Genomic DNA, 25445 nt, shown 5'->3' with positions numbered 1-25445 from the left:
CTGGTTCAAGGAGAAATATTTAAAAGAAAGAAACTTATTAATCTCTGCTTTGATTATGGGCAACTGGCCATGATGCATAGGAACCAATTATGGGAGTGATTTCATAGGATGGGCATGCAAGAGTTGGTCGCTGAATGGTTTGTAAATACAGCAATAGTTATATCCTTGTTTTAGTTCTGTATTCTATTTTAATGTCCTTTTCTTCTGTTTAATATGCACTCTTCTCAAGACAGATGTCTGGCAATAACTGTACTGCAGTGACTGAATTCATTCTTTTGGGATTAACAGATGATCCAACCCTTAATATCATCCTGTTTCTGATATTTCTATGTCTCTATGCTATTACCTTAATTAGTAACCTTAGCATAATCACATTGATCAGAAAAAGCTCCCGACTTCACACTCCAATGTACCTTTTCCTCAGTCATTTGGCATTTGTGGATATTGGATATTCCTCATCTGTCACACCTCTTATGCTAAAGAACTTTCTTGTGGAGAAAACTATAATTCCTCTTGGTGGCTGTGTGACCCAGTTGTTCTTTGCAGTCTTCTTTGGGACAGCTGAGTGTTTCCTGCTGGCTGTGATGGCCTATGATCGGTATGTGGCAATTTGTAACCCCCTACTCTATTCCACCAACATGACTCCTAGGGTCTGTGCATTACTACTCATTGCATCCTACCTGGGTGGTTGTGTAAATGCTTGGAACTGTTCTGCTTGCTTATTGAATCTGTCCTTCTGTGGAGCCAATAAAATCAATCACTTTTTTTGTGATTATGCACCACTTTTTAAACTTTCTAGCTATCATGCTGATTTTGTTGAAATTCTTCCTTCTGCCTCTGCTGGGTCAATAATTGCAATCACGGTGCTAATTATCATCATTTCTTATATCTACATCCTCTTCTCTGTCCTGAAGATAAGTTCCACTGAGGGAAGATCCAAAGCTTTCTCAACTTGCACCTCCCATCTCACTGCAGTCACTCTCTTCTATGGTACCATTACTTTCATTTATGTGTTGCCCAAGTCCAGTTACTCAACCGATGAAAATAAAGTCATTTCTCTTTTTTATATGGTAATCATTCCCCTATTGAACCCTCTGATATATAGTCTTCGCAACAATGACATAAAAGTGGCTCTTAGAAAACTGATGAGTAAAAAACACATTTTTTCATGAATTCAGGTCAATATAACAAGTATTTATTAAGTAAATACTATGTCCGAGGTTTTGGGGATGCAATGAAAGACTGAAACATTCTCTTCTATTAAGGATATAATATTATTCTGATATATTGCATAGAATTAATTAATATCAGCAATTAGATTTTAGAAAAGAGATATTTTCTTTTTGATGTTTTAAATTTGTGAATTTCAAAGTTGACTGCAAAGATCTGAAAATACATCCAATGTTCCATCAATTTGGATCCCCTACATCTAAAAAAGTTTATGCAAATGTATCTTATCACTTTTCTTTGGGTCCATGAATTTTTTAGAATCTTGAAACACTGATTGGTGGATATTATCTTTCCATTTACATTGATATAATTGCTGTGTGTGTTGTGTTCTTTGCTCTTCTATCACTACTCTGAAACAAATAATGTAAATTGAAAAAGGAGAAAGGACCCATGTGTAGAACTCTCTCTCTCTCTCTGTCTGTCTCTCTCTCTCTCTCTCTCTGTCTCTGTCTCTGTCTCTCTCTCTCTCTCTATATATATATATATTATATTTATATATAATATAATATATTTTATATTTATATATAATATAATATATATTATATATAAATCACCTCATTTTGTAGTGGAAAAGAATTGGAAATTTAAGGGATGCCCATCAATTAGGGAATGACTGCGCAAAGTGTGGAATATGTAAGTGACAGAACATTATTGTATTGTAAGAAAGTATGAGTGGGCAGACTTCAGAAAAGCTTGGAAAGACTTACAATATTTGTTGATGAGAGAAGTGAACAGAACCAGGAGAACACTTTACAAATTAATAGTAATATTGTGTGATAATCAATTATGATGTATTTAGCTCCTTTCACAATAGTTCAGTGATCAAGGATGATTATGAAATAATTGTGCTGGAAAATGGCATCCATATTCAGAGAAAAAATTATATCGTTTGAATACAGACCAAAGCATACGATTTTAATTTTTAAAATTTGTTTTATATTTTTTCTCCTGGTTTTTCCACCTTTAATTCTGAATTTTCTTTCACAACATGATTTATATGGAAATATGTTATGCATGATTGTTCATTTGTAACTTCTGCTAATTGTTTGCTGTCATGGGGAGGAGGGAGGGAGGAAAGAGAAGGAGGTAGACAAATGTGGAGCTCCAACATTTAAAAAAGATGAATGTTAAAACTATCTTTGAAAAAATAAAATAAAATAACTTCCCAAAAGAAAAGAAATCTGCATGTTTCTTCCTTTATTAATCATATATGTTATTTCTTACAGCACATCCATATTCCATTATGTTCATGTGTCACAATTTGTTTAGCCTTTCCTAAGGCACTGGTCAAATGCTTTGTTTGCAGTTCCTTGCTAACACAAAAGGGTGCTGTAAATATTTTGGCAAGAGGGGACTTTCCTTTTATAATGGCATAATGTACCTGGAAAAATGTATTCTTTTTCCTGTGAGATAAGTCTTTGTGAGAGGTGAGAAGGGAGAGATTCTAGAATTAATTTAGCTTATGAACAAGAAATGAAATCACTAAAGAACCATTTAAAAGTAAAAACATACTCAACCTGATCCTGTCTAAACTGTTTATTCTTGCATTTTCCTGCCATTCATGCAAGATCCTCTTTGGCTACACTGGATTATTGGACTTTCCTCACATGTGACATTCTATTACTCTGGCTGTCTCAGAATCTTGAAATGTTTTCTCCTCTATCTCCGTCACTTAGGATGCTGAGATTTCCTCAAGAGAACTAAAATCCCTCTTTTTTTTTTGCAAAAAGGTAGTAGTAACTTCCTCTCTATACTGATGTTCCTTCTACTCTGTTTATAATTTGTATATATCTGATTAATTATATATTGTCTCTCCCAATTGAACTTGAGCTCACATTCTCTTTGCCTCTTGTGTGCATATATATATATATATGTATGTATATATATGTATATATGTATATTTATATTTCTTAATAAATAATATGTCCTGAATATTCTTGTTAACTGACAATTCTGACAATTCTCTAGAGACCTTCCCTATTTTCTATATTTTCTTAACATTAGGGAGTCAGAACTAACCATGGCATTCTATACCTGTTCAATTCTTTTTATTACAGAAATCAATGAAGTGATCAGTTTCCTAATTTTGTATCCGATGTTCTGTTAATTCAGTCTAAATTTCTATTATTATTTCTGGTTGACATGGTGTACTACTCCAAAACGATTGGTGCAGTGGATAGAGCACTGGCCCTGGAGTCAGCAGGACCATTCACCTACAGGTACTTAATAATTACCTAGCTGTGTGACCTTGAGCAAGCCACTTAACCCCATTTGCCTTGCAAAAAAACCACGAAAAAAATGATAACCTTTCCCTCCTTTTTTCACCTATAAGTTGAATATTTAACTCTCTGATGCTGAAAAGGAAGGAACTAATTGTCTTTTGGAGACTAAAAATTTTATCATAGGTTTAAGAAGAGGTACTTTTTGTTGCCGATGTTATATGGGCTTGGTGATGGATCTTTAGGTAAATAAATTGACACACATTTCAGAAGCAAGAGCAGTATTTTTTCAAATTAATTTACTAATTTTCTACTTATATACAAAAGTAGTTTTCAACATTTATCATTTTACAAGCTTTTGTGTTATACATTTTTCTACCAACCTCCTCTTTCTCTCCCCATTCCGCATGGTAGCAATCTTATTTAAGTTGTACATGTTTAATATACTTTCATATTAGTCATAATCATGAGAAAGAAACATAACAAGTTCTAAAAAGTGAACATAGTATGCTTTACTGCATAGTTTTTCTCAGGATAGGAATGTCATTTTTCCTAAGTAGCTTGCTCAGGATTGCCCTTGATCACTGAAATGCTGAGAGGAGTTACATCCATCTCACAATGTTGCTGTTAATATGTGCAATGTTCTTCTGCTCACTTCACTCAGCAACAGTGCAAGTCTTTCGAGGCTTTTCTAAAGTCAGCCTGCAATTGATTTCTTATGGAACAATAGTACTTCACCAGAGTCATATATCATATTTTGCTCAAGTATTCCTCAACTGATGGGCATCCCCTCAATTTTTAAATTTTTGTCACTACAGAAAGAGCTTCTAAAACATTTCCCTTGACTTTTTATGATCTTTTTGGAATATAGACCAAGAAGTGCTATTGGTGGAGCAAAAGGTATGCACAGTTTTGTAGGTCCTTTGGGCAAAGATCCAGAATGGTTGGATCAGTTCAAAACTCCAATAAAAGTCATTAGTGACCCAGTGTTTCCACTTCATCTCCAACATTGAATATTTTCCCTTTTTTCATTTTAGTCAATTCGTAGGTGTGAGGTGATCTATCAGAGGTGATTTAAATTGTATTTCTCTAATGCATAATGACCTGGAACATAGTTTTGATTTCTTCATCTGAAACTGCCTGGTCATATCTTTTGTCCATTTTCCAATTGGAGAATGACTTGTATTCTAACAAATTTGATTCAGTTTTCCATTTATTTTAGAAATGAATTCGTTATCAGAGACACCAGTTGTTAAAATTGTTTCCCATCTTTCTTCATTTCTTCTAATCTTGGTTGCAATTTATAATGTTCTCTATCTTTTGTTTGGTTATGAACTCCCCATTTCAAATACAAGAGTATGTCTTCTTCTCCAAATTAGCTTATGGTATCAACCATTATGTCTAAATCCCATTCTCTTTTTGATCTTGCCTTGGTGTAGGGGTTGAGTTCATGCCTAGTTGCTGGACAATTATTTTCTAATTGTGACAGCAATTTTTGTCAAATTATGAATTCTTTTCCCAGAAGCTAGAGTCTTTGTTTTATTAAGCCATAGTCAATTACTTTTGGTTCTTTGTACCTAATTTATTCCAGTGAGCCATTTCTCTATTTCTTGGCCAGTACTAAACAGTTCTTTTTTTTGAATGGTGGGGAGGGGAGTTAAAATAATTTGCCCAAGGTCATATAGCTAGGTGATTATTAAGTTTCTGGGGCTAAATTTGAACTCAGGTCTTCCTGACTCTAGGGTCTTGTACTCTTTTTTACTGCACCTCCCCAATAATTTTGTAATAATTTGGTAATAATTTTAGCTTTGTAAAATAATTCTTTGGTAGTTTGATATGATATTGAATAAATAATTTAATATAGGTTAGCATTGTCATTTTTATTGTATTATTTCAACCTAAACATAAGCAATTGATATTTTTCCAATTGTTTAGGTCTCACTTAGTGTGAAAAATGTTTTGTAATCAATTGTGTTCATAGAGTTTTGGGTTTTGTCTTTGGAGGTGGTTTTCCAAGTATTTTATGATGCTTTATATAGTTACTTTAAATGGAATTTATTTTTTGTTCATATATATATATATATATATATATATATATATATATAAATGCAGCTGATTTCTATGGGTTTATTTTCTACACACCAACTTTGCTAAAGTTGTTAATGTATCAAGTAGGGCAGCTACCTGGCACAGTGTGTAGAGCACTGGCCTTGGAGTCATGATTCATATCCTGCCACTGGACCCAGGTGGCTCTGGAGGAGAAAATGAGGCCAGTGACAGTTTCTCCTCACTCAAATCCAATTCATGTGCTTGTTATGGTCTTCTTTGGGAACAAAGGACAGGCATCATCATCAATTGTATCTAGTATTTTTAAGTTGATTTTTTAAGGTTCTCTTAGTATGCCATCCTATTATCAGCAAAGGTAAGAGTTTTGTCTCCTCACTGCCTATTCTAATTCCTTCAATTTTTTTTCTTTTCTTAAAGTTAAGATTTCTAATATAATATTGAATAATAGTGATGATAAAGGGAAGCCTTATTTCATCCCTGATCTTGTTGGCAATGCCTCTAAAGCACACCAACCTTGAGTTAAAATTCTTCCTCAGGATGTTGATCCTTAATAGATGTGTGACCTTAGGCAAGTCACTTATCTCTGTTGCCTCACAAAAACCAAAGGAAAAAAAGGGAATGTCTTTCATTTATCCCCATTACATATTCGTTGATAGCTTTATATATATATATATATATATATATATATATATATATATGTATATATATATACATATATATATATATATATTATCATTTCCTACATTCTCTCATGTTTTTAAAAGGATTGGGTGTTCTAATTTTGTCTAAGAATTTTCCAGCATATTTTGAGATAATCATATGATTTCTGTTAATTTTGCTATTGAAATGATCATTTATGTTGAGTGTTTTCCTAATACTGAACCTTGCCTGCATATGTGCTTTAAATCCTACCAGATTATAGGGTATTATTCTAGTGATAACTTGTATTCTTAGGCTAAAATTTCACTTAAAATTTTTGCATCACTCTTCTATATTCATTTCCAATTTTTTAGTCTGTTTGACATATTTCAGTATGGAAATACCCTCCCTAAAATAATACAGGATACAGAGCTGAACACAGCACCTTCAAATTTGTTCTGGTCAGAGTACACGATTAACATTATTATCATCTCTCTCCTAGCTCCATGCTTATAATCGCTCTCTCTCTCTCTCTCTCTCTCTCTCTCTCCGATTTTTTTCTACTGTAAATTTGTAAAATTTGGTGCTGACAAGTAGACCTCTCCTTATTTTGAAAACCTGTTTATCTAAGTATATTGAAGTTCAGCATCAGCAGACTGACCACTTGTGATAAAAACTGTGGCTGCCACTTTGAATGAAACCAAGAAAAATGACAAGCAGCATCTCTGGGAGAGGTTGCAAATAGAAAGTGAAATGATTTTAGAGTAGACTGCAGAAGGAGACAAAGGATTAGGATTCATAATCTATCCCTGTCTTACTCTGACCTTTCTTATGTGGACACTGACAGTCTTTTCCAGCTACTCCCTTTCCTACCATTAAATGAGACTTTCTCTTTAGTACCCACTATTGAAGTCAGTAGCCAATTTCAGAGGTGCATCTTTCTGAGCATGGGCAGAAAGGAAAGGCAGTGGGCCCTGTTATTTAAACTTGCAATTCCCTTCACCAGAAAGAGATTGCTATTGGGCTTATCTTTTGCCTAAATGCAACAATTAGATTCATGTTTTTAGCTCATTTTTGAATTTATAGAATAAAAATCAATGTGATCTTCTTTAATTGAATTCTAAATCTTGAGGGATAAAGATCATGACATTTTCCAACAATTTTTCTTCTCTATCATATTTTCTCGATAATTTGCCATTGCATCTCGCTCTTGTATCCGACTCCCCAAATTGAAACATATATGAACCAGAAATTGCAGTGATCAATCACATTTTTAATTGATGCCACATTGCAGTGCTAATTGAAGAGAAATCAAAACAAATTAGATGGAATCAGAAAAACAGTGAGTTAACAGTCGTTTCTACCTAGGAAAAGTGAAGTAAAGATACAGAAATCAAAATCATTTGTTCTGAGTGGAAGGATAACAAATAATTAGTATTCTTAGACAGGATTCTCAGGTTGCTTGCCTGGTCACATAATTTAGGCCTACTTGCTGTTCAAATGCCTTGCCATCCACTATCATAAAAGATTTAGTCTCTCTTGAAATTTCTGTGCACTCTGGTCAAACTCAGCCTCTCTCTACTACAGATCTTGCTTCTCATAATGAATTTCTCAGGGAAGAGGAAGTATCAAGTGAATAAACCATAAGGAGGTCTGGGACTAGAGTTGAGACTCTAGCATCCAACTCCTGAGGAAGGCCCTTCAGGATACAGCCTAGTACCAGAAGTCTCAGTTCATCCAGTTCCTATGTCACATTTGGATGTGAACTTGGTAGGGAAGAATGCTATGTGGAAACTGTGGTATATCTGAGCTCTTTCTCCTCAAGGACCAAGGTAGAATAGAGGAAAGTGTCCTTCTTCTTTAGGGACGTGGAGTGGGAAAAATTGGTATTTCTGTGCTTTCCAGGATATTTCAATGAAATCCTATATAAATCCTATGTCAAATCCCATTTTTAGTAATAGGACAAATGGGAGAGAAGCAGTAATCACTGTCAGATAACAAAGGAAGAACACATAGTAATGAGGGCTAAGCACCACAGAATTAAATGACATCACCATAACTACTAGGTGGAACTTAGGAGGGTAAAAATAAGTGAGAGATGTGGCTTGCACAGTTGTTGAAAAATAAGGACAGATTGTGCCCAAGTATAAGATATCAGCTTAACTATATTTCCTCTAAATGAAATGGGATGCTTGTTTAGTGACCAACAAGAGAACAGAATTCTGGAGTAGTTGAATGACATATTTTTGTTATAAATCAAACCTGAACAATTTATTTTATAATTAAAAGGAAGATGATTCAGAACTTTTTTTGGAAGGAACAAGAAGTTGGTGGAAGTGATATTACTTTCTGCTGAAGGAGAACAAGAAACATTTCCTGAGGCACTTTTTCATTTTTTCATGTCAGAATAAATTACATTAATTTGCAAACAGACTGCCATGAAAATAATTGTAGCATATGCACCATCTTCTACAAAGAAATGATCAGCATTTCCATATATTAACAACAAATGCTAGCAGGTAGAGATTCAAAGAGAAAATCTATTTCAAATAATTGCAGAATAAAATAAGAAACAATAGTTGCAGACAATATAAAGTGCTGGGAAGTCTACCTGCCAAGAAAAACCCAGGAACTATATCAACCCAATTGCAATGCCTTTTTATACAAATTAATCAGGTAGAAACAATTAGAGAAAATGATTATTCATGACTACACCATCAATGGCAAAATTGACAATTTTGCAAATTTAATGTATTTATTCAGAGATATACCCTGCAAACATCCTAACATTTATTTTACAAAGTTAGAAAAATAGTAATACAAATCATCTGGAAGATGAAAAAGTCAAGTAAATTAAGGGAATCAATGAAAAAAATGTGGAGGAGCATGGCTTATCCTTTTCAGATCTCCAAACTGTTACAATCTACAAGAGTAGAAGATCTATAGACTGAATTAGGTACATAATACATAGTAGTAAATGACTGTAGTAATGTACATTTTATCAAACCCAAAGACCCAAGGACAATCAACTTATATTCAACAAAAAATACCATGCAAACCAGAAAGTAGTTTGGCAGAAACTGAATATAAAATAACATCTCACATTGTATACAGAAATATAGGTAAAATGTGAACATGATTTAGATCTGAAGGGTGACATTATAAGCAAATTAGGATAGTATGGAATTCAATACTTTATGAATAAGGAAAGAATTTTTGAATAAACAAAGTAGCAAAAATATTATGGGTTATAAAATGGATAGATTTGATTAAATTAAACTAAAAAGATTTTGCACAAACAAAAAAAAGCAGAAAACTTGGGGAGGAGGCATTTTATAGAAAGCTTTGCTGATAGTGACCTCATTTTTCAAATAGATAGAAAACAGTCAAATTTCTAAGAATGAGTCATTTCCCAGCTGATAAATGTTCAAATGATAATGAGCAGGCAGTTTTCAGAAGATGAAATCAAAGTAATCTCAAGTCATTTGAAATCAAAGCAATCTCTAGTCATATGAAAAGAAATTGCTTTTAATCAAAATTGATTAGAGAAATGCAAGTTAGAACAACTCTGAGATACTATCTCACACCTATCAGATTGGCTAATGTGACTTCAAAGAGTAATGATAAGGATTTAAAGGTTTGGGAGAAGATTGGGAAGCAAATATACTATTGGTGGTGGTGTTAAATGATTCAACATTTATGGATAGCACTGAGCCTGAAGGTTATCAAACTGTGCATAATCTTTGACTCAGAAATACAACTACCATGTCTGAATCTCAAAGAGATTAAAAGAAAGAAAAAAAGACCTATATGTATAAAAATATTTATAGCAACCCTTTTTTTGGGCTAAGAATTAGAAATTGAGGGGAAACCCATTGATTGGTATTCATTGAATAAATTGTATATGATTATAATGGGATAGGCTATGGGAACTGATGTAAAATAAAGTGTGGAGAATGAGGAGAGCATTGGATACAGAAACAAGCATTAGCTTACAGTGATTAATTGTGAATGACTTTGCTATTCTCAACAATATAGTGATCTAAGGCAATTTTGAAGCCCTTATGATGAGAAATTTCATCTACCTCCAGAAAAAGAATTGATCGTGTTGTGAAGATTGGAAACTATTGTTTTTTTAGGTGCTTCACGAATTTGCGTATCATCCTTGCTCAGGAAATGTTTTGCAAGACTATTCTATCAAATTGCTTGCCTTCTCAATCAGAGCAAAGGGGAAAAAAGGAAAGAGAAAATATAGAATGAAAAAACAAAAATGTTAATATATTTTTGTTTTCATGCAATTGAGAAAAGTAAAATAAATAAATTAGACAAAAATAAAAATTAGCTGTAATTTAATGCAATTCTTTTACAAAGCATGAGGCAGTAGGGAAATATTACAAATAACTCAATAAGGCCATCTAATTTAAAATTAAGTTATTTCCATGTGAAGGCATATAAGTGAAAAACATGTTGGAAAATATGGCTTAAGAGTAAACAATAAAAAAGTTCAGTCTTGTGATATGATTGTGAAGTTCATAGAACAGTGTTTCATATAACAGAAAAGATGTCATATCTGGGAATAGTGCCTTTGTATCTGATCAAAACATTTAATGGCACCAGTCTAAGCTTCCAATAAAGTATAACAATCAACTGAATAAGAAGAAAATCCCCTAGAGAACTCTATCCCTAAGAATCTATCTTGTTTTCCCTGGATATCTTCAGATTTACTCACATGTTTTATGACTTCCCAACCTTTGTATATCTTTTGTGTCTTCCTAGGGGCTTGTCTATGGTTTTGGATAGTCCAATAACTCATAATTGCTGGGATTAAGAGACTCTATCCATTGGATCCAACATGTTGATTTCTTACTTACCTTTATTCTCCCTCTGAAAAAATAATTCAAATGAAATTTTACTTAATATTCTGAAAACAAAATACCAATATAAAACTGAGATCAAAAGCAATTGAATACACAAGCTCCAACTGATTCTATAATGTTCTGTGATGGTATAGATTAACATACCTGAAAATTTTTGCAAGGAATTCCTTTCGAGCTTCTTTGGTTCAAAGCCAGAGAGGACAAGACTAAATCATCTTACCAAACACCAGAATCCCTTCTCCCTTTCAGGGAGTTAACAAAGCTCCTTATCTCTTTATCACTTCATTTCTGATACTGTTGACTCAGCAATTGTCCTAATGTAAATCTTTTTATATCATAAATTGAATAATATTTCAGGGAAATAATGTCAGGACTCTTGAAAAGATGATCAATTCTGCCTTCACATGTCGATGATTGTCATCATTCTTAAGACTAACTCTGTGCAATTTTGACTAAACTGAGTTTCATAGATGATTTCTTCAAACTCAGTTGTGTATATATGTAATCAGTATGGACCATAGGCTGATTAAAATGAATTTTGAGGTGATCAAATCCAATTGTCATACTTTGTCAGCACCACAATTGCCACAAATTGATGCCAGAAAAGTTTTTGAGACGTTCCATGACAGATCACGTTGGTTTGGCTAAATTAATATTCAAACTTGCTTTTCATTTTCAAAAATATCGTGAATAAACATAGAAAAGAAAAATAAATGAAGACACCTGAGAATTAGAGAACTTCTCACAAAGCTCATTTGTGTGTTTGTAATTGTCTTAATCCCAATAGATTTCAAATGACATTTTAATAGTATATGCTATATTTGGAGTTAAGGTACCAAAAAAGATTTATATTCCCAAAGGCTAATAAACTTAGCATAAATATGAGACTACCATGCAAATACAATTACTTGAAGTCTAAAGTTATCATCATCTTGCATCAATAGGTGCCACTACTGTTCTTGGTTTGTATAAATTGGACATAATTTTTTAACTTACATCTTATTTCCAAGGGGTTTTCTATTCCTTTTGATTTGTCAGACTTTGCTTTAGAATCTAAAACATCTCTTTATCTCTGGTTCTGTTTCTCTCCTTGTCTCTGCCTCTCTGATCCTGTGTCTGTGTTTGTCTTTATTATTTCTTTCTTTCTGTCTGTTTCTCTTTCACTCAGTCTCTCTTTGTCTCTTGATGTCTTTCTGTCCATCTCTCAGAATCATTCCTGATTTAGGTCTTCACAATTCTGGTCTCCTGTAGGGCCATTTAAAGTCAGAGATTTGAAAGTGAGCAATATGCATGGAGCATGTTAGTAAGTAAATTCTGATCTACCAAAAGTTATATTGTATCCTGATACCTCACTGCAAATAGTAAATACCTAGAGGAGCATGATTAGGTAAGGAAATGGGCAAATTATATATATATGTAGGTACATTTTTTCATTCATCACTTTCTCCTCACTTTCCAGATTGAGACTTTGAGAGGAGGAATTTTATTGATTTATTTGTTGGTTGATATGGTTGAAAGAGAATTGGACATGCAGAAAAAGTGCTGGATCTTACTGTCTATGAGTGTGATAGTGGGTAAGTGACTGCACATCTGTGATTTTTAATTGTCTCATCTGCAAAATAATAAGAGTAAGGAAGAGTCCACTATGCACAGGGTCCTGTCCTAGGCACTCTAGTTACATAAAAAATACAAAACCCTTTAACATTTCAGAGAGCTTCTATTCTAATGGAGAGGAAGGTAGAAAATATTTGGCCAGAGACAAATACTAGATAAGTTGAGAAGGGTTAAAGATTGAGAAATGATGCTTCCTGTAAGTAGTGATCCATCAGCTGAGACACAAAGAAAGCATGAGGTCCTAAGAAGACATGAAGTAGCACCTTTCAGGCATGGAGCCTGGCCTGTGCAGAGGGACAGAGAAGATTGAATTCTGAATTTAAGGAAAAAGTAAACCAATAGGCCTGGAATAAACAGTAAAGTGTAATAAATCAGAACAGGGAGGTTAGATTCAAATTGCACAAGGCTCTAAATAATCTTATTTTGTCAATAAGGTAATAGATCTTTTCAAGACTTGAGTCAATAAGTGACATGGCTGTCCATGTGCTTTAGGAACCTCAATTTTTTAGAATTTGAGAAGATATTTTAGATGGAGAGGCTAGACTTCTAATTAGTAACATTTTGCAATAAGGCAAGTAAGAAGAGATGCCTATGTTAGAGTGGTGGTGTAAGAGTGTATATATGAGGATATTGGATATATACTGTGGAAATAGAAGTGGCAAGATTTGGCAGTTAACTGATTGAGGAAGGAAAAATCGACAAAGGAATATTGATTAATTCCAGGATTCAACCCAGGGTATCTGGAAGGAGGGTTCCTGGACAGAAATAGAGAATTACGGATATAAATGGTTTTAGATTGAAGGTTGAAGGTGTTCTCTTTTGAACTGGTGTAGATAGAAATGAATTTGGGACATACAAGTAAAGATGCTCAACTATTGGTGATATATTTATATTGGAGTTCAGAATTCGATTTGAAATTCATATGAATAGAGAAATTAATGACAATGGGAAATAATGTGTTCATTGATAGAAAAAGAGGAAAAGGTCTTGGACAGAAACTGTGTCTTGTTTATAATTAGGAAGTTATATGGGGATCGTGATTGGGTCAAATATACTCCTAAGGAAAGCTTACATAGGTAGGAGCAATAATAGTACCAGGAAGAGCCAGTATCATGAAAACTCATGAGGCAAAAAGTATCCAAAAAAAGTAGGACCTTTGAAATCACAAAGTGATGTCTTAATCTGTGTGAACTGAATTTAAGGGAGGCAGAGTTGTGCAAAGTTAACAGCCTCACTCTGTCTTCCAGAGTTCTCAAAGTCCAATGGAAAGAAAATAAATGCGTTCAACCATTGATAGTCCAGGATCCAATGGATGTCCTTGGCAGTATCCCAGTGTGATCATGCTGTTAACTACTTCAAAGTAATTACTTCCCTCACCAGCATAGCCATTGGAACAATTTATTCTCATGCACCCATTGTGTCAGGAGAAGTCTCCAAATGCTTTGTGTACACATCTTCTCCACCCCCAAATTGTCTTCTTTAAAAGTATATGAAGTCTATGAAAATATTATGATTTGGAAATTATTGGTAACTTGGCAGAAAATAGGCTTAAGAGAGGGATAATGGGATAAGGGATAAGACAAAAGGAATATATGCAAGGTTAGGTTCCTCCCAAACTCCTGAGAATTTATAGGGAAAGAGAAGAGATATGATAAGAGCACAATAACCTAAAAGAATAGCAATGTCAAGTGAAAAGCTTTAAAGCTTTGAGCAGATTTGAGTTCATTTGTAGTAATTTAGGAAGAACCCCATAAATATGATTTAGGGATTGTTTTTCAATGGGGGAAGCTGAACTTTGAAACTGGAGAAATGGAGTTAGGGAAACAAATGGAGCTATTGGCCCTGGAGAAAAGAAGGGCTTTGTTTTACAGAGATTGGTGTAAAGAGAATAGGGGTTGATTCTGAAAACTTTTGAACAGTATAAAAAGAAAGAAAAGGGAATCCACTAAGATAGCTTTTTTATGTCTGAAAAATAGGATGCAAAGACCTCTCTTGTGAAGGATGGGTAAAGTAGGAGGTGTAGAAAACTTTACTCTTCTCTCTACAAAATATTTTTCAGCTAAGGCTTTCTTTTGTTTTGCAATCAGTAAAAGTGGGCCACAGACATATAAATCAGTTTGATACTTTCTCACCAGAGCAGTATCTCAATATTTCATATTCTTTCTTTTTGGTCTTAAGAGAGAAGAAATATGACTTCATTGTTGGGAGAAATAAGGTCATTCCAGGAAAAGGAAATATTTAAGATAATTTATTTTATATAAACTTACGACTCAGCAAGTGTAAATATTATCAAGATTGTTTGACCTTTAAAACCAATATTATATATATATATATATATATGTGTGTGTGTGTGTGTGTGTGTGTGTGTGTGTGTGTGTATGATAAATGTATGTGTGCCTTAAAAGTATTTATGCAAGCTTTCTTTTGTTACAGATATATGTAGCCAAGGAACACAAATACACAGAATAGCCATATATGAGAATGCAAGTCTCCTGTTATTTTTCTAGTCTATTTCACTTGAATTTGAACAAAAGTTAGAACTGAGGAAACTTTCTGAACAAGAAAAAATTTGTTAGCAGGGACCTGCTCTCTATAAATAAATTGATGAATGGGTTGTCTACATGCCAAGAATCCTGACTGAGAGTTAGGTTCTCCATTTATAGATTTTGGGGACCACAGAACAAAGAACAGAACAAAAACAATATCAAGCGATTAAGGGTAACATGACTGGTTACAATACTGATGTACAGGGAGCATTATTGGTTGAAAGTTGGTAATAGGCACTAGCTATGAGCCTCCTTTTTCTTCATAAGAATAATAAATGATCGTTATTTTTGTACAGGTACAAGATGGTGACCCAGAATTTTGGACAGAAAACCAAACATCCTTTAAAGGTATCTTGATGCCACAGAACCATTGCTTTTCCACACATTCCCAAAGAGCAGATAATTCCTTAAGACAAAAATACATCAGTGATTATCAAGGGTACACACTGGTTTTCTAAAATAATCCCATGATAGGCAAGTCGGGTTCTTAAATAGTTTCAGAGGAAAAGAACCATGACATAAGGAATTACAAGGCAAAATGAATTAATTGTAAATAAGATAAATAAGTGAAACAAGATAAATCTTAATCTTCACAAGTACCAATTCTGCTAAGGAGTTGTAGGTTGTAGTTCCTTATCAGTCTTTTGAAGACATGATTTGTCATTGTTTGCTCCAAGTTGTTAGAACTTTCAAAGTTGTTTCCCCTCTCATGATTACTGTGACAGTCACATAAATTGTCCTAATTCTACTGAGTTCAATCTGCATCAGGTAATAGAAATACTTCCATATTACTCTAAAGAAGTATATTCATTCACTACTATTGGCAATAATTTGAAATTCATTTTCTATACCGGAATTTGCTCAACCATTTTGCAATTGAGGAATGCAATAGGTAATCAGATTATGGTTAAAACAAGTTGAGTAAGGACTTTCCATTATTTTCTCTGAAAAGAACAGAACTTCCCATGGGAAAGTTCATATACTCCTTCAGGATTGCAATACTTAACCTGCTGTCAGCTCTTTATAGTATTGCTGATTTCTAGGAGTAAAATAAAATGAGATGATTGAGCATCTACATTCTTCATTCTTTCTCTTTTGTGGAAACCAAGACTGTCCTCATAATCAATTCACATAAATAGGATAACATCATCGGATGTGGAAAATGGTCCTGTGAGAGTTGAGGGATCACAAAGAAGGCTGTTTCTTTGGAAGGGATTAAGAATGGTGGTTAGGGCAGGGCAACATTTACACATTAGGATATAGTCTCTTCTTATATTTATCAAAGATTCTTTAGGTAGTAATTAGACTTTCCTCTTCACTATTACAGAATTTTTCATACTGTAACAAGAAAATTGATAAATCTTAAAATATTGCTGGTTCAAGGAGAAAAATTTAGAACAAAGAAACTTATTAATCTCTGCCTTGATTATGGGCAACTGGCCATGATGCATAGCAACCAATTATGGGAGTGATTTCATAGTATGTGCATGCAAGAGGTGGTCACTGAATGTTTTGTGAATACAGCAATAGATATATCCTGGTTTTAGTTCTGTATTCTATTTTAATTTCCTTTTCTTCTGTTTAATAAGCACTCTTCCCAAGACAGATGTCTGGCAATAACTGCACTGTTGTGACTGAATTCATTCTTTTAGGGTTATCAGATGATCTAATCATACGTGTTATCCTCTTTGTGACATTTTTGGTGGTCTATATTATCACCCTGAGTGGTAATATTAGCATAATCACATTGATCAGAAATAGCTCCCAACTTCAAACTCCAATGTACCTTTTTCTCAGTCATTTGGCATTTGTGGATATTGGATATTCCTCATCTGTCACACCTCTTATGCTAAAGAACTTCCTTGTGGGGAAAACTATAATCTCTCTTGGAGGCTGTGTGGTCCAATTGTTCTCTGCAGTCTTCTTTGGGTCAGTTGAGTGCTTCCTGCTGGCTATGATGGCCTATGATCGGTATGTGGCAATTTGTAACCCCCTACTCTATTCCACCAACATGACTCCTAGGGCCTGTGCATTATTACTCATTGCATCCTACCTAGGTGGTTGTGTAAATGCTTGGAACTGGTCTGCTTGCTTATTGAATCTGTCTTTCTGTGGAGCCAATAAAATCAATCACTTTTTTTGTGATTATGCACCACTTTTTAAACTTTCTAGCTATCATGCTGATTTTGTTGAAATTCTTCCTTCTGCCTCTGCTGGGTCAATAATTGCAATCACAGTGCTAATTATCATCATTTCTTATATCTACATCCTCTTCACTGTCCTGAAGATAAGTTCCACTGAGGGAAGATCCAAAGCTTTCTCAACTTGCACCTCCCATCTCACTGCAGTCACTCTCTTCTATGGTACCATTACTTTCATTTATGTGTTGCCCAAGTCCAGTTACTCAACCGATGAAAATAAAGTCGTTTCTGTTTTTGAATTAAACATTAAACAATATGCTAGACCTTCGCAACATGCAATAAATATCTGAGACAAAGGAAAAAAAGAAAAAGAAAATGAAAAATGTTAATACATTTTTGTTTTCATGCAATTGAGAAGAATAAAATAAATAAATTAGACAAAAATAAAAATTAGCTGTAATGTAATTCTTTTACAAAGAATTAGGCAGTACGGAAGTATTACAAATAACTCAATAAGACCTTTCAATTTAAAATTAAGTAATTTAATGTAAAGGTACATATAAGTGAAAAACATGTTGGAAAATATGACTTAAGAGTAAGAAATGAAAAAGTCCAAAGTCTTGCGATATGATTGTGAAGTTCATATAACAGTGTTTCATATAACAGAAAAGATGTCAGATCTGGGAATAGTGCCTTTGTATCTGATCAAAACATTTAATGGAACCAGTGTAAGCTTCCAATAAAGTGTAACAATCAACTGAATAAGAAGAAAATCCCCTAGAGAACTCTATCCCTAAGAATCTATCTTGTTTTCCCTGGAAATCTTCAGATTTACTCACATGTTTTATAACTTCCCAACCTTTGTATTTCTTTTGTGTCTTCCTAGGGGCTTGTCTATGGTTTTGGATAGTCCAATAACTTATTTAATTGCTGGGCTTAAGAGACTCCATCCATTGGATCCAACATGTTGATTTCTTACTTAGCTTTATTTTCCCTCTGAAAAAATAATTTAAATGAAATTCTACTTAATATTCTGAAAACAAAATACCAATATAAAACTGAGATCAAAAGCAATTGAGTACACAAGCTCCAACTAATTCTATAGTGTTCTGTGATGGGATAGATTAACATACCTGAAAATTTTTGCAAGGAAATCCTTTCGAGTTTCTTTGGTTCAAAGCCAGAGAGGACAAGAACAAATCATCTTACCAAACTCCAGAATCCCTTCTCCCTTTCAGGGAGTTAACAAAGCTCCTTATCTCTTTATCACTTTATCTCTGATCCTCAGTTGACTCAACAATTGTTCTAATGTAAATCTCTGAGTATCATAAATGATGTTTTATTTCAGGGAAATATTATCAGGAATCTTGAAAAGATGATCAATTCTGCCTTCACACATGGATGTTTGTTACCATTCTGAAGACTACCTCTGTGCAATTTTGGCTAAACTGAGTTTCATAGATGATTGTTTCTTAATCAGTTTTGTATATGTGTAATAAGTACTGACCATGGCCTGATTAAAATGAATTTGGTGACGTGATCAGGCCTAATTCTCATACTTTGTCACTGCCACAGTTGCAACAAATTGATGCCAGAAAAGTTTTTGAGAGGTTCCATGACAGATCACATTGGTTTGGCTACATTAATATTCAATCTTGCTTTTCATTTTCAAAAAAATCCTGAATAAACATAGACAAAGAAAAGCAAATGAAGACCCCTGAGAAACAGAGAATTACTCACCCAACCCATTTGTGTGTTTGTAATTATCTCAATCCCAATAGATTTCAAATGACAATTTAATAGTATATGTTATGTTTGGAGTTAAGGTACAAAAAAGATTTATATTCCCAAAGGCTACTAAACTTGGCATAAATATGAGATTGCCATGCAAAGACAATTACTTGAAGTCTAAAGTTATCATCATCTTGCATCAATAGGTACCACTGCTTTCTTGGTTTGTGTATAAATTAGACATAATTTTTTTTACTTATAACTCATTTCCAGGGGGTTTTCTATTCATTTGATATGTCAGACTTTGTTTTAGAATTTAAAACATCTCTCTGTCTCTGGTTCTATTTCTCTCCTTGTCTCTGTCTCTTTGACTCTGTGTATATGTTTGTCTTTATTCTTTCTTTCTGTCCATCTATTATTTTTCTATCAGTCTCTCTGTCTTTCTGTCTATCAATGACTTTCTGTTCATCTCTCAGAATCATTCCTGATTTAGGTCTTCACATTTCTGGTCTCCTGTAGGGCCATTGAAAGTCAAAGATTTGAAAGTGAGCAATATGCATTGAACAGGTTAGTAAGTAAATTCTGATCTCTCAAAAGTTACATCATGTATCCTGATACCTCACTGCAAATAGTAGGTACCTAGAGGAACATGATTAGGTAAGGAAATAGGTAAATATATAGTATATTATTCCATTCATCACTTTCTTCTCACTTTTCAGGTTGAGATTTTTTGGGGGAGGTATTTTATTGATTTATTTGTTGGCTGATGTGGTGGAGAGAATTGGACTTGTAGCAAAAAGTGCTGGGTCTTACTGTCTATGAGTGTGATTGTGGATAAGTGACTGAACATCTGTGATCTGTAATTGTCTCATCTGCAAAATAATAAGAGTAACCATGAGTTCACCATGCACAGGGTCCTGTCCTAGGCACTCAAGTTCCATAAAAAAATGCAAAACCCTTTAAAATTTCAGAGATATTCTATTCTAAGGGAGAGGAAGTTAGAAAATATTTGGGCAGAGAAAAATACTAGATAAGTTGAGAAGGGTCAAAGATTGAGAAATGAGGCTTCCTGTAAGTAGTGATCCATCAGCTGAGACACAAAGAAAGCATGAGGTCCTAAGAAGAGATGAGGTAGTACCTTTCAGGCATAGAGGCTGGCCTGTGCAGAGGGACAGAGAAGATTGAATTCTGGTTTGAGGAAAAAGTAAACCAATAGGTCTGGAATAAACAGTAAAGTGTAATAAATCGGAACAGGGAGGTTGGATTCAAATTGCACAAGGCTCTAAATAATCTTATTTTGTCAATAAGGTAATAAGAGATCATTTCAAGACTTGAGTCGATAAGTGACATGGCTGTCCATATGCTTTAGGAACCTCATTTTTATAGAATTTGAGATGATATTTTGGATGGAGAGGCTAGACTTCTAATTAGGAACCTTTTGCAATAAGGCAAGTAAGAAGAGATGCCTATGTTAGAGTGGTGGTGTAAGAGTGTATATATATGAGGATATTGGATATATACTGTGGAAATAGAAGTGGCAAGATTTGCCAGTTAACTGATTGAGGAAGGAAAAATCGACAAAGGAATATTGATTAATTCCAGGATTCAACCCAGGGTATCTGGAAGGAGGGTTCCTGGACAGAAATAGAAAATTATGGATATAAATGGTTTTAGATTGAAGGTTGAAGGTATTCTCTTTTGAATTGGTGTAGATTGAAATGAATTTGGGACATACAAGTAAAGATGCTCAACTATTGGTGACATATTTATATTGGAGTTCAGAATTCGATTTGAAATTCATATGAATAGAGAAATTAATGACAATGGGAAATAATGTGTTCATTGATAGAAAAAGAGGAAAAGGTCTTGGACAGAAACTGTTTCCTGTTTATAATTAGGAAGTTATATGGGGATCATGATTGGGTAAAGTATACTCATAAGGAAAGCTTACATAGGTAGGAGCAATAATAGTACCAGGAAGAGCCAGAATCATGAAAACTCATGAGGAGAAAGTGTCCATAAAGAGAAGGACCTGTGAAATCACAAAGTAATGTCTTGATTTGTGTGAACTGAATTTAAGGGAGAAAGATTTGTGCAAAGTTGACAGCCTCACTCTGCCTTTCAGAGTTCTCAGTGCAATGGCAAGAAAATAAATGAGTTCAACCATTGATAGTCCAGGATCCATTGGATGTCCTTGGCAGTATCCCAGTGTGATCATGCTGTAAGCACTTCAAAGCAATTACTTCCTTAGCTGCATAGCCACTGGAATAACTTGTTCTCATCCACCCATTGTGCCAGGAAAGTACATTGGAAGCTCGTAGGGCTTGGAATACAATATACCGGAAGGCAAAAGAGCTTAGAATGCAGCCAAGAATGAACTACCCAGCAAGGCTGAATGTCCTCTTCCAGGGAAAAAGATGGACTTTCAATGAACCAGGGGAATTTCAAAGGTTCCTTTTGGAATGGCCAGAGCTGAACAGAAGGTTTGATCTTCAGATACAGGACTCAGGTGAAGCATGGAGATTGGAGGAGAGGGGGGAAATATGAGGGACTTAATGAGGATGAACTGCATGTATAGAAAAATGATACTGATAATATTCATATGAACCATCTCAGTTAATAGAGCAGGTAGAGGGAGCTTTTATAGTTAAAGCACAGGAGAAAGCTGAATTTGAAGATAAAATATGGTGTAAAAATGGAGTCAATAAGAAAAAAAGGGAAATGGAATGGGAGAAAGAAAAAGGAGAGGGGGAATAGTCCAATCTATTTCACATAATAAGATTTATTTTTTATTACAATGATCTATTGCAATGATATGGAAGGGGGGGCAAGGGGGAATGAGGGAACCTTTGCTGTCATCAAAGATGGCTAGGAGAGGAAACAGCAAATATACTCAATAGGGTATAGACAACTGGAGTAAGAAGGAGGGGGGAACAGCGGGAAGGGGTGGGGATGTGAATAAAGGAGGAGAGGATAGACCATGGGGGGACAGTGGTCAGATATAACACATTTTCTTTTTTACTTCTTGCAAGGGGCTGGGATTGGATGGCCTGCCCAGGACCATAGGGCCAGGTGGATTCTGGGCCTAAGGGGTGGTATGGGGGCTCAGGGCTTCTTGGCCCCAGGAATAGGGATCTGTCTGCTGCGCCACTCAGCAACCCTACAGCAGAGTCAGGATGAAAGGAGAGAGAAAATATAGTACATGGTAGTGGAGGAAAAAGAAAGGAGGGAGTTGCAATCAGCAATGACAATGTTGGAAAAATATGGAAATAACTTTTGTGATGGACTTATCATAAAGAATGTGATCCACTCACGACAGAGTTGATGGTGTTGGAACAAAGACTGAAACACATTTTTTGTTATTATTATTTGGGGCAGGGTGCAGGGCAAGTGGGGCTGGGTGGCCTGCCTGGGGCCACATAGCAGGGTGATCATTGGGTGTCTGGGGCCGGATTTGGACCCAGGTGCTCCTGGCTCAAGGGCCAATGCTCTGTCTGCCACCCAGCCACCCCTACTATTATTACTATTTTATTTTATTTTGGGTCTTGTTTTTCTTCTTTTTGGTTTTTGCAGGGCAGTGGGGATCGGGTGGCTTGCATGTCACATGGCTGGGTGATTATTGGGTTTACAAGGCTGGATATGGACTCGGGCGCTCGTGGCTCCAGGGCTGGTGCTTCGTCCATTGCACCACCTGGCCATACTTACAATTATTACTATTATTTTTTTAATTTTAATTATTTTCTTCCCCCTTTACTTTTTTGCCCAAGCAAGTCTATCTATATTCATGGGGGGAGGGGTATCTTGTTTACTTGTAAACAAGTATATTTTATTAATGTAAAGAAAAACATATGTACAAAATGAGAATAAAAAAAGAAATTAAAAAAGAAACAATGGAATCAGACTTTAGTGGAAATAATATATTAAACAACATGGAATTCCACTGATCCTTATAATTAGCTATTTTTTCAAGCAAGTCCTATTCATTTCATCATATGCTTTTCTCTCTGTAAGTTAAATTCCATAATTTTGCCTTGGGCTTTCACAAGTTCCTGGGAATGATTACTAGGCAAGTGTATTCCAATGCAAGAAGGAAGGTAGAAGTTTTAAGAAGAATTTGATGAGCTCCTCTTTTCCATAGCCCCTTCTCCTATAGATTGTCTTAGATGGCAAAAAGTCTCCACCAAATTTTTTTAATTCAGACTTTTAGCAAGGTTAACTAGGCATCCAAGGAAAAGATGAGAGAAAACCCTAAACGCTGAGAATTAACAAAGTGATCTTGAGCAAGTAACGTCATCTTTCCATGCCTCAGATCCTTTCTCTATAAAAATAATAATTTGATTACTTAAATACAGAGATCAAGGATCCCTTGAGCACCTTCTGGCTACAAGATATTTAATTTTATGATTCTATGGTCATAGAGACTCTCTGCTCTCTATATGAGACTATATCATTTTATATCCTCCACCAAGACCAGCGAAGAGATTAGTGGAGATTATGACCAGACTTCCTGGTGTGGACAACTCACTGGCACTGCACCCCAGGGAATCTAAGCACAGCAAATGTCCTGGGGCATTTACTAATTAGAAAACATAAAGGAATAGGACGAATGGTATAGGCCAAATATCATCTTGTATCTTTGGGCTGCAGAAGAACTTGAGTGATTTAATATATCACTGTCTACTATAGCTTTATTGACTTTCATGTCTTCTTTCACTTCACTATCCCTCAAACTAAACCCTTAGACATTAAGCATTCTGATACACCTGTGTATTCCTTATGAATACTGCTTAATAAATTTGTGTTGAATTAAACATTAAACAATATGCTAGACCTTCGCAACATGCAATAAATATCTGAGACAAAGGAAAAAAGAAAAAGAAAATGAAAAATGTTAATACATTTTTGTTTTCATGCAATTGAGAAGAATAAAATAAATAAATTAGACAAAAATAAAAATTAGCTGTAATGTAATTCTTTTACAAAGAATTAGGCAGTACGGAAGTATTACAAATAACTCAATAAGACCTTTCAATTTAAAATTAAGTAATTTAATGTAAAGGTACATATAAGTGAAAAACATGTTGGAAAATATGACTTAAGAGTAAGAAATGAAAAAGTCCAAAGTCTTGCGATATGATTGTGAAGTTCATATAACAGTGTTTCATATAACAGAAAAGATGTCAGATCTGGGAATAGTGCCTTTGTATCTGATCAAAACATTTAATGGAACCAGTGTAAGCTTCCAATAAAGTGTAACAATCAACTGAATAAGAAGAAAATCCCCTAGAGAACTCTATCCCTAAGAATCTATCTTGTTTTCCCTGGAAATCTTCAGATTTACTCACATGTTTTATAACTTCCCAACCTTTGTATTTCTTTTGTGTCTTCCTAGGGGCTTGTCTATGGTTTTGGATAGTCCAATAACTTATTTAATTGCTGGGCTTAAGAGACTCCATCCATTGGATCCAACATGTTGATTTCTTACTTAGCTTTATTTTCCCTCTGAAAAAATAATTTAAATGAAATTCTACTTAATATTCTGAAAACAAAATACCAATATAAAACTGAGATCAAAAGCAATTGAGTACACAAGCTCCAACTAATTCTATAGTGTTCTGTGATGGGATAGATTAACATACCTGAAAATTTTTGCAAGGAAATCCTTTCGAGTTTCTTTGGTTCAAAGCCAGAGAGGACAAGAACAAATCATCTTACCAAACTCCAGAATCCCTTCTCCCTTTCAGGGAGTTAACAAAGCTCCTTATCTCTTTATCACTTTATCTCTGATCCTCAGTTGACTCAACAATTGTTCTAATGTAAATCTCTGAGTATCATAAATGATGTTTTATTTCAGGGAAATATTATCAGGAATCTTGAAAAGATGATCAATTCTGCCTTCACACATGGATGTTTGTTACCATTCTGAAGACTACCTCTGTGCAATTTTGGCTAAACTGAGTTTCATAGATGATTGTTTCTTAATCAGTTTTGTATATGTGTAATAAGTACTGACCATGGCCTGATTAAAATGAATTTGGTGACGTGATCAGGCCTAATTCTCATACTTTGTCACTGCCACAGTTGCAACAAATTGATGCCAGAAAAGTTTTTGAGAGGTTCCATGACAGATCACATTGGTTTGGCTACATTAATATTCAATCTTGCTTTTCATTTTCAAAAAAATCCTGAATAAACATAGACAAAGAAAAGCAAATGAAGACCCCTGAGAAACAGAGAATTACTCACCCAACCCATTTGTGTGTTTGTAATTATCTCAATCCCAATAGATTTCAAATGACAATTTAATAGTATATGTTATGTTTGGAGTTAAGGTACAAAAAAGATTTATATTCCCAAAGGCTACTAAACTTGGCATAAATA

At 34.6% G+C, this 25445-nt stretch overlaps 2 protein-coding genes across 2 annotated transcripts; both read left to right on the top strand.

Moving 5' to 3' along the window:
• The first annotated feature begins 233 nt into the window (after positions 1-233).
• Positions 234-1172, top strand: LOC141516478 (olfactory receptor 5P80-like). Its single transcript, XM_074227546.1, has one exon. It carries the CDS (start codon positions 234-236, stop codon positions 1170-1172), a length of 939 nt encoding a protein of 312 aa, XP_074083647.1.
• A 15626-nt stretch (positions 1173-16798) lies between these two features.
• LOC141519329 (olfactory receptor 5P80-like) lies at positions 16799-17683 on the top strand. Its single transcript, XM_074231607.1, has one exon. It carries the CDS (start codon positions 16799-16801, stop codon positions 17681-17683), a length of 885 nt encoding a protein of 294 aa, XP_074087708.1.
• Positions 17684-25445: the final 7762 nt, after the last annotated feature.

This window comes from Macrotis lagotis, chromosome 3 (assembly GCF_037893015.1).
Source record: "Macrotis lagotis isolate mMagLag1 chromosome 3, bilby.v1.9.chrom.fasta, whole genome shotgun sequence".
Lineage (NCBI taxonomy): Eukaryota > Metazoa > Chordata > Mammalia > Peramelemorphia > Peramelidae > Macrotis > Macrotis lagotis.
The sequence above is the reverse complement of the archived record's forward strand: the minus strand, read 5'-3'. Positions and strand labels throughout refer to the sequence as shown.